Source organism: Schistocerca gregaria, chromosome 1 (genome assembly GCF_023897955.1).
Source record: "Schistocerca gregaria isolate iqSchGreg1 chromosome 1, iqSchGreg1.2, whole genome shotgun sequence".
In the NCBI taxonomy this organism is placed as follows: domain Eukaryota; kingdom Metazoa; phylum Arthropoda; class Insecta; order Orthoptera; family Acrididae; genus Schistocerca; species Schistocerca gregaria.
In genome coordinates this window covers 867,105,852-867,122,392 of record NC_064920.1, presented here as the reverse complement: position 1 = coordinate 867,122,392, position 16,541 = coordinate 867,105,852, and the positions used below count along the sequence as shown (strand labels likewise).

Genomic DNA, 16,541 nt, shown 5'->3' with positions numbered 1-16,541 from the left:
ATAATGTTGAGACTTTCAACAGAATGAAACCCAATAATAAGTGCATCTTTACCTGGTGCAGCATGATGAAAATCTTCATTGCCTTGTTCAGTTTCATTGATAACATGTCCCTCTATCAAAAATAAATATGAAATATTTTGTTAAAACAGAAAAAACAGTGTTAGTGCAAATGTTGCTCATAGCAATGGTTGATATCTGGCACAAGAAAAATCTCAGAAGAAAGATAATTTCATCTGATCTGTTCTTTTAATATTTGATTAGCTTATATCTTTAAAACTATTCATTGACAAATGTACCAGATCAAATGTACATTTACCTGTTGGTGTGATGGCTTCTATGACTTGATTTCCATCAGTAACATGTCCTTCTGTCAATGCAAAGAAAAAGTTTTAAGAAATTGCCTTTGTACGAATATTTGGTTACATGTCTAGTATACACATGTTGACTCTTTTGTTGTTCAAGAATTGCAAAATATTTATTTTTACCTGATTGTGTGTGATGATGCTCTATGTTATTTTCTTCATTGACTGTTTGTTGAAAATTATCTTGAGTGGACATTCTCTTTGCTTTTCTGGCCAGTATTCACTTGTAGACACTACCTGATATACTGATTTGTATCTAGTTACTTTGAGTAAACAGGTGAAATTTGTGTCACATTGTAACTCACTGAAAACTGTTTGGTAATATCTTACAAATGTTATCAGTGTATATGCTGTAGTCTAATCACAATATACTGGCCCAGTACCTGTTCAATCTAATCTCCAGATAATGAGATAAGATATAATGTTTCAAATGTCTCCGATGTTTTGGTGATAATCCCGCTTCCTGCGAATAAGTTAAATATAAGATTGCATTCTCTTGCATTATTATTGTAGTCAGACTTCCTCCAAAACAGCTCCTTGTGTTTTCTGTAGCTTTAAGCATAATTTCATGCACTTATTTTATTGCAACACTAAAATATTTCCATCATCAGTCAATAAGAGCACTACATCAGAAAAATGTTTTGCAACAATAATTTAATCTTAGGATGCTGCATGTGTAATGCTTGCAGTTAAACAATATTCATATATTGATGCATTTGCATAACCTATTTCACCTGTGAAGTTTGTTTCTGTATGTCTGTATTCTCATTTTATGAATACATCGTCAAGTCTAAACATGCACACATACATACACAGTTTATGCACTTGATACTATAAAGGGAAAAACTAACAGGAATGTAAAATGTATAATGATTTCTATTAAAATTCTAAATCAGGTATTATACACTGCTAACATTTAGGTGACTGGAATATATTTTATTTATTTAGGAGAAAGTACATCTTAAATATAAATATTGAGTGCAGCTACTTTCCGTTATGCAGCAGTTATTCGGCCAAGCTTTCAGTTGGAAAATCCACATTTTTCTTGAATGTTCAGAAACCATATTAGTATACAACAATTAATACTCTTATTGATTCACTTTCCCATAGATTTCATTATGGAGAATAACAGTCATGCTTGTAGAAACCTACTATACATGTATTTACTTAATATACATATGAAATGTTTGTTTTAAGAAAATATTATATTTCTCCATAATAAATCTGGAGTTATTTACTTATTTATATCGCTCTTGTACCACATGCAGTACAGTGTACAAGCTGACATATTTATAAAGTAATAACCAAGTTTTTATGTAGTCTATGTATTATGTTTCAAAAACTACAAATGATATCTACTGAAGTTTGCATTTATTTTTAGTATACATTTTAATTCATCAAGCAACTTACTGATCATTTTTCCCCATATAGGATGTATGTTGTTTATGAGAACTTTTGTCAGTTTGAAATTCAAAGTTTCCTTTTAATCTGATATTGTAGTTGTGTATGTGAATTTTTTTTTTATATAACTGTCTTTGCCAACAAATTTTCTTGAATACACATTATTCTGTCCATAATTGTAGCACATTCAGTGTTGCTCACAAATGTCTAGTTATGATCTGCGTAACAACCTTAATGACACTATACAGTTATATTAAAAACAAAGATTCCAAGACTTACCAAGCGGGAAAGCACCGGCAGACAGGCACAATGAACAAAACACACACACAGAATTACTAGCTTTCGCAACTGATGGTTGCTTCTTCAGGAAAGAGGGAAGGAGAGGGAAAGACGAAAGGATGTGGGTTTTAAGGGAGAGGGTAAGGAGTCATTCCAATCCCGGGAGCGGAAAGACTTCCCTTAGGGGGAAAAAAAGGACAGGTGTACACTCGCACACACACACACATGTCCATCTGCACATACACAGACACAACTATATACACTATACAGTTAGTAACTCTCAAGTGATCACACCCACGATAATGTGTGTCAACCTCATGTAATATTATACTTATATGGATACGGTGTCTGCTGTTTTGGACATGTCCAAAAGAACAGTCACCATATCCATATAAGTATATAGTTCTGGTATCACTGGCCATGACCTTCTTCTTCTGTGCGGTTGCACACATATTCCGCGAACTCTTACAGAACTTGGTAGGAATGTCTTCCACTAGTAATGAGTGTGTTGGTGTGGGACACTACGATTGTAGTGTGTGGACATAAAAGGTGAGAATGTGGGTCTCGCACAAGATAGTCCCTGCAGTTGCACTATCCTCTGTGTCCTTGATGGCTCAGATGGATAGATCATCTGCCATGTAAGCAGGAGATCGCAGGTTCAAGTCCCCACCGGGGGACACAGTTTCACCTGTCCCCATTGATATATATCAATGCCCGTTAGCAGCTGAAGGTATTAATATAATTTTGCAACTACAGGCCCTACATTTTCCTTCATTTTTGCTACAGCTAATACAATGACAAATTGTGTTGTCTTACAACCTAGTGAGTAGCAGTAATATAAAGTAAACAGTGAGTCAGGTGACAAAAAGTTTGCTCTCTATGGAAGAAAATCCTACAGATTCCAAGCAAACAGGACAATCTCATTATTAGGCAGAAGTCTAGTAGATAATAATTGAATAAGTGTGTGATAATGATCTGATGCAACAACACTGATGCCAAGCATGGGTCAGTACTTTGAAGTAGCAGTTATACTTGGTAACAGAGTAAATTAATGAAAGTTTAATTTATTTTTCCTTAATTATGATGTAGGTCATATAAGTGTACTGTATTCTTGTTTAAGTAAACTAAGGTTAAACTGTGAATTTGATAGTGCATGTTTACCTTGGTAACATAAACACAGTTGTTCTTTACATGTTTACAAAGTACATCATGTGCCCACCTATGTTATAAAAATTGGTGTTCTCGCTTAATGGTTAATTTCCCCAGAATATGGGGCTGTATTTCAGATGTACATTAAAATATGGATAGTAAGTACTCATTAGTGACTGCTCATTTATGCATAATTTTAAGGCCTCTAAAAGAGCCCTTACTGTCCAGCTGTGTCACAATGAAAGATATCATATTAAGCAGCCTTATTAAATCACTTTAACTGTAACATGTACTAATCTCCACATGACCCATAGTACACAGTCCTATGTAAATAATGATTTATTGATTAATTGGTCCGTTTCATCATTTTTGTACATTGTTACAAATTGATATTAGCCAAGTCAATATTTGTGAGATGATGAGATTAGACAACATGAATTTATGTGATGATTATGGATTGTATGTCCACTATGAATAAGTTTACATACACAAAACTGTAAGCAAATGCATACCTACAGATTCGTGTCTTCATGCTCTTCTAAGCAACTTATATTAGTTTTCTAGTCAAATGCAAGAGTCAGACATTACATTCTATGTATGTAGGGTGAATTATGTTAACTGCTGAGGAACTATACTCCAAGAATTTATTTGTACTATATTGTTAAAATATATTTGTTATTCAATATTATGGTATATGTAAATGTCACTGTAAATTGGAGAGAATAGCGCCATAGCACTTGCAAATTTTGTACTAGTATGATTTCATTGAAATGTTATCAAAGAACAAGTTAAAATTGCAAAATGAGATTTAAGACAGGAAATGTTTAAGTATGAACAGTTGGAATTTTGCTGAATTGAGCTATTCTATTCAAAACAATCATTTACACACTATGTGATGGTCATAAGGAGTGGAGTACGAGCTACATTCCAGGTTTTGCAACAAAGAACTTCCGATGAGCAGAGATCTACAATGAACTTCAGTTCAGTGCTCTTCATTGCACTTAGAGGAGACAACACTTTGTTATATTATGGTCTAATACTACGTATACTTGCCTACAATAGGAGGTGGCTAAATACAATTTAATATGGATTTTAAGTACTGTAGTATCTGATACTGCCGCTTGTAACACATTGCATCACCAATATTTAGAAAGTGTTATACACACCAGTGTCCCCATTGCATTCAGGAGAACCTGGAGGGTCTAATGACAGACATAATTATATAGAAACAAGGCCAATTCAGCTAACTTCTAATGGATATTTTGATGAATGGAATTGTTTTACCTGATATTCATGCTGAAATAAAAGCTGCAGACAAATTGTGTGAAATAACTTCTTTTTTTGTACTATGAATTAATATTTTGTATAATGTAGTTGAATTTGGTACAAAATAATTTATACTAATCTTACATATTTGGCTGAAAACATAGTTCAAATTTCATTATGATATATGTGTACACTTCATTCTGGAGAATATGTAGGAATCTGATCTGATATCTTACGTAAATTGTTTGTTCATCCAACTAATTGTAAAGTGAGTACTGTTACATAGATCAGTCAGAAAAGGTTTTGTGGTTCTTGAGTTTCTCCCTGCGAATTTGATAATCAAAATATCCACGGTTGTACTACCGGTCTACAGTGTCCAACAGGCACTATATTTCGGCGATCATACATGTGAACTGACGGACTGAGCTCCTGTAAACGTGCTGGCACGGAGATCTGTACGCTATGGCTGCTCAGAGGAAACTGTGTGCGGTCGCGGCGGCGGCCGTTTTAAATACCCTCCGCCCGCGGCGGGATCCCTCCATAGTCTGCGCCCCGCGCCACGGTCGAGCATATTGCGACGGCATCTGAGATGACGTCGGTGTGATAGCTCTGTCCACCGTGGTCGTCACAACTGTACGTTTGCTCAATTTACTCTTGATTAACCCCATCGCTGGTTCCCAAGACTTGCTAAGATAATAGCCACTGTCACGGTTTATGAGGTCGTCATTGGTGCCAATTTGATGGCCTCTCTAACAACGCTGTCCCAGTATCTCGACGTCTGTACCAGAATCCTCGTGCGTTCATACTCCATAGCGTAATTTTCCAACAAACAATGTTCAGCGACCGCCGGATACAACAGTCGAGTGTGCCTCTGGTGTTCAAGGCATCCTAGACTGTAAGCATCATCTGACCAATATACGACTTGCCACATTGACACGGAATATGGTACACGCCGGCCTTCCTCAAACCGAGGTCATCTTTGGCGCTCTCCACCAGTGCACGAGTTTATTCGGAGGACTAAACACAGTTCCGACCAGGTGTTTCTTCAAACTGTGGGCGGTTTTTCCCGAGAGTGCGCCTATATATGGAATAAACGCAGTGCCTACCTCCTCCCTCGTAATTTCATCCATCTCCAAAGGTTGCGCTGTAGTAGTTGGGCGGAGAGCTCGTTGAATCTGCCACTCTGAGTACCCATTTTTTCGAAATACAGTTCTCAAATGTTCCAATTCCTGCGGTAGACTCTCTGCGTCAGAGATAGTGCGAGCCGTATGTATTAGAGTTTTAAGTACACCATTCCTCTGTGAAGGGTGGTGACAGCTGTCTGTGTGCAAATACAGATCAGTGTGCGTTGTCCTCCGATACACCCTATGACCTAGGGTGCTGTCAGCACTTCTCTTGACCAAGACGTCAAGGAAAAGTAATTTACCCTCCGTTTCAATCTCCATAATGAATTTGATGTTGGGGTGTATGGAGTTTAGATGTGTAAGGAAGTCAAGGAGTTTATCCATACCATGTGGCCAGATGACGAATGTGTCATCCACGTAACGTAAAAAGCAAGTAGGTTTCCATTCGGATGACGACAGGGCTTCCTCCTCGAAGTTCTCCATGTACAAATTTGCTACCACCGGTGAGAGTGGGCTACCCATGGCAACTCCTTATGTTTGTTCGTAGTATTCTCCATTAAAAAGAAAATACCTGGAAGTCAAGACATGCCTAAAAAGTTCAGTGGTCTTCTCGTCAAACTTTTGACTAATCAGTTCTAGTGACTCTTGCAGGGGTACCCTCGTAAACAAGGAAACGACGTCAAAACTCACCATGATATCTGACTCATCCAACCTGAAGCTATCAAGGCGTTTAACAATATCCATGGAATTACAGATGTGATGAGGACATTTAGCCACATAAGAACTTAATATTTCAGTCAGGTATTTGGCTAACAAATATGTAGTTGCACTGATGTTGCTGACAATGGGGCGTAATGGTACCCCCTCTTTGTGAACCTTCGGGAGTCCATATAGTCTAGGCGGTACCAGACCTCGGGGTAACAACTTCTTAGCGTCACCCTCCGGTAAATCTGTGTCTTGAGAAGCGACCTCGTGTTGTTGTCCACCTTCTTTGTAGGGTCAACGCTAATCTGGTAGGAATCATCATTTAACAGGCTCAGCATCTTATCAGTGTAGTCCTTATGGGAGACAACAACTGTAGCATTGCCTTTGTCAGCTGGTGAGACAACAATTTCAGAGCGCTCCCTCAGATTACGACTGGCTGCCGTCTCTTTACTGGTGATATTTAACGTCATCGGCTTGGATTTCGTCAATGTACCACAAGTTTCACAATGTATTTCCTCAGCTGATTCAGGCGGAAGTCGAGCTGTAACCTGTTCAACACCGTCGAGGATCGATGCTGTGAACACCAGAGGCACACTCGACTGATGTATCCGAGCAAGTCGGCGGTCGCTGAACACTTTATGGGGTATGAACGCACGAGGATTCTGGTACAGATGTTGAGATACTCGGACGGCGTTGTTAGAGAGGCCATCGAAATTCGCACCAATGACGACCTCATAAACTGTGACCGTGGCTATAATCTTAGCAAGGCTTGGGAACCAGCGATTGGGTTAATCAAGAGTAAATCTAGCAAACGTACAGTTGTGACGACCAGAGTTGTGCGAACAGAGCCACCACACCGACGTCATCTCAGATGCCGTCGCAATCTGTTACACCGCGCGACCGTGGCGTGGGATGCGGACAGTGGAGGGAGCACGCCAAAGACAGAGGGTATTTAATTCGGCCGCCGCCTTCTGGGCAGCCATAGCGTATGGATCTCCGTGCCGGCACGTTCACAGGAGCTCAGTCCGTCAGTTCATCTGATGATGGCGACATGTATGATCGCCGAAATATTGTGCCCGTTGGACACAGTAGACCAGCAGTACACCCGTGGATATTTTGATTAGAAAAGGTTTTGTTCAACTTTTAGTTGCACAAATTCTTTTGTGGATAGTTGAGATGTAACAGTCCATTAAAACTGATTTAAAAATACTTTTCGACCATAAACAGAAAATTTCTGATGTAAATACTGTAGGGGTATAGGTAAACATGGACTTGCCATGTAAAAAGCCAGTTATTGCATTGAAATTGTACTGAAGGGTGTAGGTCATGTAATTCGTGGGAATGTTCACTTAAGCATGAATTGTCTGCAATTAATAAAAATATCCAAGGCATTGTTAACTTTTGATACCTAAGCATTTGTACACACTTAAATTAATAAACACGCTAAGACTCACTCATATGTTTAATATATAAGACTCAATGTAATTAATGAAATACTGTACTAATTCAGAGAAACAAATTTTCTTTGTTATTTCTTTAAGAAACCATTTGCAACAATACGGTAGATTGCTAAAGACTATATAAGTAGTGACAGCCATGTTGGCATTGGGGGAGGGGAGTACTTTGCATGATGTTGGACGGAAAGCATGTAGCTCACTAAGTAAGACTAATTTCATTATTGTATGTATGTTATAAATTATTTGAGTTTTGTAAATAAGGTTAGATTTTTCAAAATTTTAATGAACAATATTCTGAAACGTAATACCTGATTAAATATTCATTTGACTTAATTGTCTATTTTTACAGTTGTTGTCTCCAGGACCATGGCTGCAACAGATATTGATGAGTTCAAACCCCGATTTTGATTCTAACTTCAAAATAAGATACATTTCAATTTGAAAGTTTGCATGTCAACCAATTTGTCTCACATTAGACTTGATCAAAAACATTTAAAATAGAGCTGGTTTAACAAACACATAACTTATGAACATGTCTCGCTGCTATCAAGTCTAACACATGAATTACTTAAAAGTCTTATGTCATTTCTTCATTTGTCCTTAACAACCAGCACAGTCACTAAACCAGCAAAGAATAGCACAGGCTCTTCTCTACACATACACTGAAACCCTATGGATTGTACAGCAGGTACTTGTCAGCCACTTTTTGGCTGCCACATCCAAATTTTGCTTGTGACTGTTTTTAGACCTACCAACACAAACATTCAATGCACAGCATGTCGTATTCATCTCTCTCACACTTCTATTTAAAATATTGTGGGTTTGAAATGGAGGAAGGCATAGTGGTTCTAGAATTTATGCAGAAATTCTTGAAGTACTACATTATGTCATCATTCAAATCTAATTATGAATCTGTACACCTGTGTTTATACTGAATACTGTGATTTTGTATTCGATTGAAACATGAGTTCTGGGCTAACTCATGCTTAACTCTGTTTTGTGTACCCATGCTTATCGCAACTGTGTGTGTGACTCAAGGAGAGCGTGCAACTGTTGATTGAGGCTAGATGCTTCCTATAATTACTCTTTACATATGAATGAACTTATTGATATGATTAAAAATTTACTTCATTTTGTTTTGTCAAAACATTTTTTGGTGGGTTGGATTCATGGGTCGGTCCCCACATTGTAAGCTTAGACCCTAAACTTTTTCCATTATTTTGTCTTTTCATGAGTCATCACATTCTTAAATAGTCTGATTTATGTGACTGATTAATTTTGTGCTATAATCCTACTCATGATTCAGTATATTATTCCGGTCTATACCTGTCATTGTGAGATTTTCAAGTCGGCTGACTCGTCATACACTTATTCTCTGAATTGTTCTTTTCTCTTCTTTTTTGAAGAGTTTCAGGAAGAGATTTTATGGATGCAAATTTGCAGTTTGTAATTCTAGTAATCTACATTTTCTCTGTACTTATTTCCACAGTTTAGTGTTTTAATGTTGTAGTTTTGACTCTGTAGTATTTGTGTTGTGAAAGTATGTGCCACAGATCTGAAAATCTGGTTTCTACACTCCTGGAAATTGAAATAAGAACACCGTGAATTCATTGTCCCAGGAAGGGGAAACTTTATTGACACATTCCTGGGGTCAGATACATCACATGATCACACTGACAGAACCACAGGCACATAGACACAGGCAACAGAGCATGCACAATGTCGGCACCAGTACAGTGTATATCCACTTTTCGCAGCAATGCAGCCTGCTATTCTCCCATGGAGACGATCGTAGAGATGCTGGATGTAGTGCTGTGGAACGGCTTGCCCTGCCATTTCCACCTGGCGCCTCAGTTGGACCAGCGTTCGTGCTGGACGTGCAGACCGCGTGAGACGACGCTTCATCCAGTCCCAAACATGCTCAATGGGGGACAGATCTGGAGATCTTGCCGGCCAGGGTAGTTGACTTACACCTTCTAGAGCACGTTGGGTGGCACGGGATACATGCGGACATGCATTGTCCTGTTGGAACAGCAAGTTCCCTTACCGGTCTAGGAATGGTAGAACGATGGGTTCGATGACGGTTTGGATGTACCGTGCACTATTCAGTGGCCCCTCAACGATCACCAGAGGTGTACGGCCAGTGTAGGAGATCGCTCCCCACACCATGATGCTGGATGTTGGCCCTGTGTGCCTCGGTCGTATGCAGTCCTGATTGTGGCGCTCACCTGCACGGCGCCAAACACGCATACGACCATCATTGGCACCAAGGCAGAAGCGACTCTCATCGCTGAAGACGACACGTCTCCATTCGTCCCTCCATTAACGCCTGTCGCGACACCACTGGAGGCGGGCTGCACGATGTTGGGGTGTGAGCCGAAGATGGCCTAACGGTGTGCGGGACCGTAGCCCAGCTTCATGGAGACTGTTGCGAATGGTCCTCGCCGATACCCCAGGAGCAACAGTGTCCCTAATTTGCTGGGAAGTGGCGGTGCGGTCCCCTACGGCACTGCGTAGGATCCTACGGTCTTGGCGTGCATCTGTGCGTCGCTGTGGTCTGGTCCCAGGTCGACGGACACGTGCACCTTCCGCCGACCACTGGCGACAACATCGATGTACTGTGGAGACCTCACGCCCCACGTGTTGAGCAATTCGGCGGTACATCCACCCGGCCTCCCGGATGCCCACTATACGCCATCGCTCAAAGTCCGTCAACTGCACATACGGTTCACGTCCACGCTGTCGCGGCATGCTACCAGTGTTAAAGACTGCGATGGAGCTCCTTATGCCACGGCAAACTGGCTGACACTGACGGCGGCGGTGCACAAATGCTGCGCAGCTAGCGCCATTCGACGGCCAACACCGCGGTTCCTGGTGTGTCCGCTGTGCCGTGCGTGTGATCATTGCTTGTACAGCCCTCTCGCAGTGTACGGAGCAAGTATGGTGGGTCTGACACACCGGTGTCAATGTGTTCTTTTTTCCATTTCCAGGAGTGTATATCCTGATATATGTATAGATTATGACTTCTAGAGTAGACGTTTTCCTAGTGTTTTATGTAATATTTTGAGTATCAGCTACTTCTGTACATTTATAATGTGACTTTTGGCATCATTTTGTACACCGTTTGGCAAATCTTATATTCTGTCACAAAATATTGTAAAAAAATTGTTTCAAAATTTTGTGCGTGTGTGTGTGGGGAGGGGGGGATATTGTGAAGGGACACCCACGTGTAGCATTACTGTACCTCAACAGAAGTAGTTGACATGAAGAATAAGTACAAATTTTTAAACAGTTAATATTATCTGAAATGTTTTTCTAAAAGAATTGTGTATAATTTTGTTCCAGGCTAAAATATATAAAAAGAAATTATTTTAATTTAGTTGTTACATTTTATATGTGCTAGCTTTGAATGTACAGTTAAAATTACTTTCTTTTTAGAAACATTTGAAATTATGAAATATTCAGCACACTTAAAATTTCTGTTTGCAATCTGATGTTAATTAATAAATTTATTTCTGGATTCCTTTATAAAATACTGGTGTAGAAATTAACAGAAAGTCATTTGTCAAGAAAATTTGTAAACTCTTTGGAATATTGTTAGTACCACAGAAGGGATTAGTGGTGTGCATGCCTCTGATGTGATCATATGTGGTTTTATTTTTGGCAATAATTTGGTTCTTTGAGTAGGAGCAAGGTGTGATGCGCATCTTACAGCATCTCTTCCAAAACATTTGTGCTACCAAGAAACTTTATCTGCATCCTTTGCTGGCTTCATTTTTCATGTCTATGATATGATTAATGTTGACTTGTCATCATTGTTGTGTGCAAAGTTGTGTCCTTAGGTCCTCTATTGTATCTTTTAAAACTCTAATTTAATTTGAAATGTCGTCAGATGTCATGGTGTGACTGCAGTGCAGTTTATGGATATGGTTCTGGTTTTGTCTTGCTGACCATGGTGGTTTTCATACATTGAATCTGTCATAATTATTGCAACTGTTGCAGTTGGCTTGTGTATCTCACTGATTCTTTCCACAGCAAGTAGTAGTTTGCCAGCTGATCTCTCCTTGTATATGGCTAGCACAGTCCTTACTTATGTAAGAATTGTTGTTGCCACACATGTAACATCAACCTGTCACAGACTGTTGAACTATCTACCAGGCTGTATGAATGCCACTATTATTCTGGCAGTATCCTGTGTCCCCACCTTTTTTGATCCAATACTTGCCAGACTCTGATGTTGACTGTCTTCATGCACCAAGAAACTAGTACCCCTTTCAATGTGCCATATGCTCCTTTCAAAGGAGGGTTGTCTATGATGTCTGATGTTAATACCAAGGTCTGGTGGTCCAGGTTACTTATCAACAAAGTGATCTTCTCAAGATCATTGCCTACTCTCTGGCATTGAAATACATTTTCCATTACTGTGAATCATGTATGTGGTGGGGAATGCATGACTGAAAGTGCTCAAAATTGTAACCAATGAATGTGTGAATTGCTGGAAGTCTGTAAATCCTTAATCAGGTCAGTTCTAAGGGAAGTAAAGATTGAAACAAACTTGCAGATTGATAAAGAAATCAAACAGCATAATTCTGGCACTTCCGATCAGCAAACACAGCTATTGGTTAAAAATTTACAGGAATCAGCAGAAATTTCGTTTCCACCCGATTTCATCTCAGTAAATGTGAAATGCCAACTATCTTTAGTGCATCAAAATATACAAGGGCTTAGAAGTAAAATTAATGAATTACTTACGCGCATTGATGAATCAGAGTCATCGAACCCAGTTGATATAATCTGCCTCTCTGTACATCATGTGACCACTGGTATAGATATGTTAAACCTTACAGAATTTAAGTTAGCCTCCTACTTCTGTAGACAAAAGATGAAGAAAGGAGGAGTTGCCACATTTGTTAAAAACAGTTTTAAATTTAAGAATATTGACATTAATAAATATTGCTTAGAGCAGCACTTAGAAGCATGTGCAACAGAGATAGAATTTTATAATAGGTCCTTTATAATATTTGCCATATACAGGAAATTTCAACCTGTTTATAAATGGTCTTGAAGATTTATTATGTCATCTAAAAATAAAAACAAAGAACTAATAGTTGCTGGTGATTTCAATATAGATGTCTTGAAAAACACTGTCAGTGAACAGTTACTGAAAACAGTTACATTGTCATTCAATTTAATTTCTACTGTAAATTTCCTAACTAGGGTATACAAATGTTCTAAGACTGCCATTGATAGTATATTGATAGACAATTCTAGACAACTAAGTTACATTACAAAACCAGTACTAAATGGGCCATTTGACCATGACATGCAACACCTAAAATTAAATTTTAAAAAATGTCAGGGTAAAACTTCTATCAGAACTGAGTACAGAAGGCCAATAAAACAGTCAAAAACTGAGAAATTTAGGAGGTTGCTCAAAGAAATTAATTGGATGGATGTTTACAACTTTCAAGGCACAAATGGAAAGTACAAAACATTCATTAATAAAGTTAGCACCTTATTTGAAAATTAGTTTCCCCTGATGTTACTCAAATTAAGCAGAAGTCTAATGAGAAACTATGGATCACACAAGGGCTAAAGATATCATGTCAGACAAAAAGGAAACTCTATCTGATATGTAGAGACACATTTGATACTAGCATTATAGCTCATTACAAAAATTACTGCAAAATATTGAAGAAGTTATCCACAAATCTAAACACCTTCATTATGAGAAGAAGATAAATACATGTTGTTGTTGTTGTTGTTGTCTTCAGTCCTGAGACTGGTTTGATGCAGCTCTCCATGCTACTCTATCCTTTATTAGCTTCTTCATCTCCCAGTACCTGCTGCAACCTACATCCTTCTGAATCTGCTTAGTGTATTCATCTCTTGGTCTCCCTCTACGATTTTTACCCTCCACGCTGCCCTCCAATGCTAAATTTGTGATCCTTTGATGCCTCAAAACATGTCCTACCAACCGATCCCTTCTCCTAGACAAGTTGTGCCACAAACTTCTCTTCTCCCCAATCCTATTCAATACCTCCTCATTAGTAACGAGATCTATCTACCTTATTTTCAGCATTCTTCTGTAGCACCACATTTCGAAAGCTTCTATTCTCTTCTTGTCCAAACTATTTATCGTCCATGTTTTACTTCCATACATGGCTACACTCCAAACAAATACTTTCAGAAACGACTTCCTGATACATAAATCTATATTTGATGTTAACAAATTTCTCTTCTTCAGAAACGCTTTCCTTGCCATTGCCAGTCTACATTTTATATCCTCTCTACTTCGACCATCATCAGTTATTTTACTTCCTAAATAGCAAAACTCCTTTACTACTTTAAGTGTCTCATTTCCTAATCTAATTCCCTCAGCATCACCCAATTGAATTTGACTACATTCCATTATCCTCGTTTTGCTTTTGTTGATGTTCATCTTATATCCTCCTTTCAAGACACTGTCCATTCCATTCAACTGCTCTTCCAAGTCCTTTGCCGTCTCTGACAGAATTACAATGTCATCGGCAAACCTCAAAATTTTTACTTCTTCTCTATGAATTTTAATACCTACTCCAAATTTTTCTTTTGTTTCCTTTACTGCTTGCTCAATATACAGATTGAATAACATCGGGGAGAGGCTACAACCCTGTCTAACTCCCTTCCCAACCACTGCTTCCCTTTCGTGCCCCTCGACTCTTATGACTGCCATCTGGTTTCTGTACAGATATATATATCCGCAATAAAATAAAAAAACAGCATGGGATATACCTAAGCCAGAGACAGGTAGGACCAGAAATGAGGAGGAACAAATAGCTCTAAAAATAAATGAAACCATGGTAACATATGCATGTTGTGTTGCAAACCGTATGAACAAGTACTTTTTTTGTCTCTGTTACTGATAGCATGGGGTTGTCAGGTTCAGTATGTAATGCAATGGAATATCTGAGACCAGTGCACACAGGCAATCTCAGTAAATTGGAATTGACACTTACTTCACCCAAAGAAATAGAATCCATTATAAAGTCCTTGAAATTAAAGCATTCTAGTGGTTATGATAACAATCAACAAAGTAAGTAAAAGAGTGTTCATCTGAGCTTTTTTATATCTTAAGTTATTTGTGTAATCAATCACTTGTCACAGGAACATTCCCAGACTGGCTTAAATATGCTGAAATTATGCCTCTCCACAAGAAAGGGGAGAAAGAAATGCCATCAAATTACCAACAGATCACACTTTTGCCAGTTTTTTAAAAAATCTTTGAAAAGGTTATGTTCATGCGTCTACTTAAGCACCTTAGTGAAAATAACATACAGTCAAAGTCACAGTTTGGGTTTCTTAAGGGTTCTGATATTGAGAAAGCTATTTACACTTGCAGCAAAAATGTCCTTAATTCATTGGACAACAAATTAGAGGCAATTGGCATATTCTGTGACTTGTCAAAGGCATTTTACTGTGTGAATCACAGCATTCTTTTAAGTAAATTAAAATATTATGGCATCACTGGTAGTGCTGCAAAGTGGTTTCAGTCATATGTTACTAATAGAAAAGAAAGTGTGTCATTACGTAACACTTCAGCAGTAGGCAATCAGACATCATCTGATTGGGAAGAAATTACATGTGGTGTTCCCCAAGGTTCCATACTAGATGGCTTGTCATCTGTTACATTACCAGATGCCAACTTTGTCTTATTTGCTGATGATACAAATATTGCAATAAATAGTAAGTCAAATCTAAATTTAGAAACAGCAGCAAATCAAATTTTTACTGACATTAATAAGTGGTTCATATCCAATTCACTGTCATTAAACTTTGAAAAGATCCACTATATGCAGTTCAGAACTTCCAACAGATTTCCTTCTGGTGTGTGTATAAAATATGATGACATGGAAATAGAAGAAGTTCAGAGTGTAAAATTCTTGGGATTATAACTTGATAATAAATTCAGTTGGGAGCAACATACTAACAAACTGCTAAAGTGCCTAAACCAGTCTGTGTCTGCAATGCGAATGATGTCAGACATAGGAGATATAAATATAAAAAAATTGCATATTTTGCTTAATTTCACTCCATTATGTCATATGGTATCATATTTTGAGTTAACTCCGCAAACAGAGAAAAACTTTTTAGAGTGTAGAAGTGTACAATAAGAGTAATGAGTAGTGTAAATCCAAGACCATTATGTCGAAACCTATTCAAAGAATTGGGCATATTAACCACAGCTTTTCAGTATACTCCTTAATGAAGTGTGTTGTAAATAATACATCTCTTTTTCCAACTAACTGCTTAGTACACAGTATTAATGCTAGGAATTAGGACAATATGCATAAAGATTTAACATCACTTACTCTTGCCAAGAAAGGAGTACTGTATTCAGCAACACATATTTTCAATAAGTTACCAGCAACCATTAAGAGTTTATTTTCAGAAAGGGCACAATTTAAACATAATTTAAAAGAATTTTTGGAGGCCAACTCCTTCTATTCCATCCATGAGTTTCTGAATAAGTGCAGTAGACGATTTTAATGAAAATTTATTATACTTTAATTTTTGACAATACTTGGTTGTAACAGCCAAGTAACTACCTACTGTGTGAATCATGGATGCATGGAAAGCAGATGTAAGTCTCAAGTCTGTAAATAGTGGAAGCTTAATTTTAAATCTTGTACATAATCCGACTGTTCTTAACTGAGGATCACTGAAATAAATAATTTACTTTAATTTTGGACAATACTTGGTTGTAATAGCCAAGAAACTAGCAAATGTCTGAATGATGGATTTAATGATTAGATTAG

The 16,541-nt window shown here is 38.1% G+C and overlaps 1 protein-coding gene across 1 annotated transcript in view; it reads right to left on the bottom strand.

Moving 5' to 3' along the window:
* Positions 1 to 16,541, bottom strand: part of LOC126273067 (uncharacterized) — a 404,495-nt gene that overhangs the window by 118,890 nt on the left and 269,064 nt on the right. Inside the window, exons 6-7 of the mRNA XM_049976476.1 lie at positions 317 to 367; positions 53 to 112 (exon numbers count right to left, since the gene is read on the bottom strand). Of these exons, the coding sequence (XP_049832433.1) occupies positions 53 to 112; positions 317 to 367 (111 nt within the window). The remainder of the gene's footprint in view (positions 1 to 52; positions 113 to 316; positions 368 to 16,541) is intronic.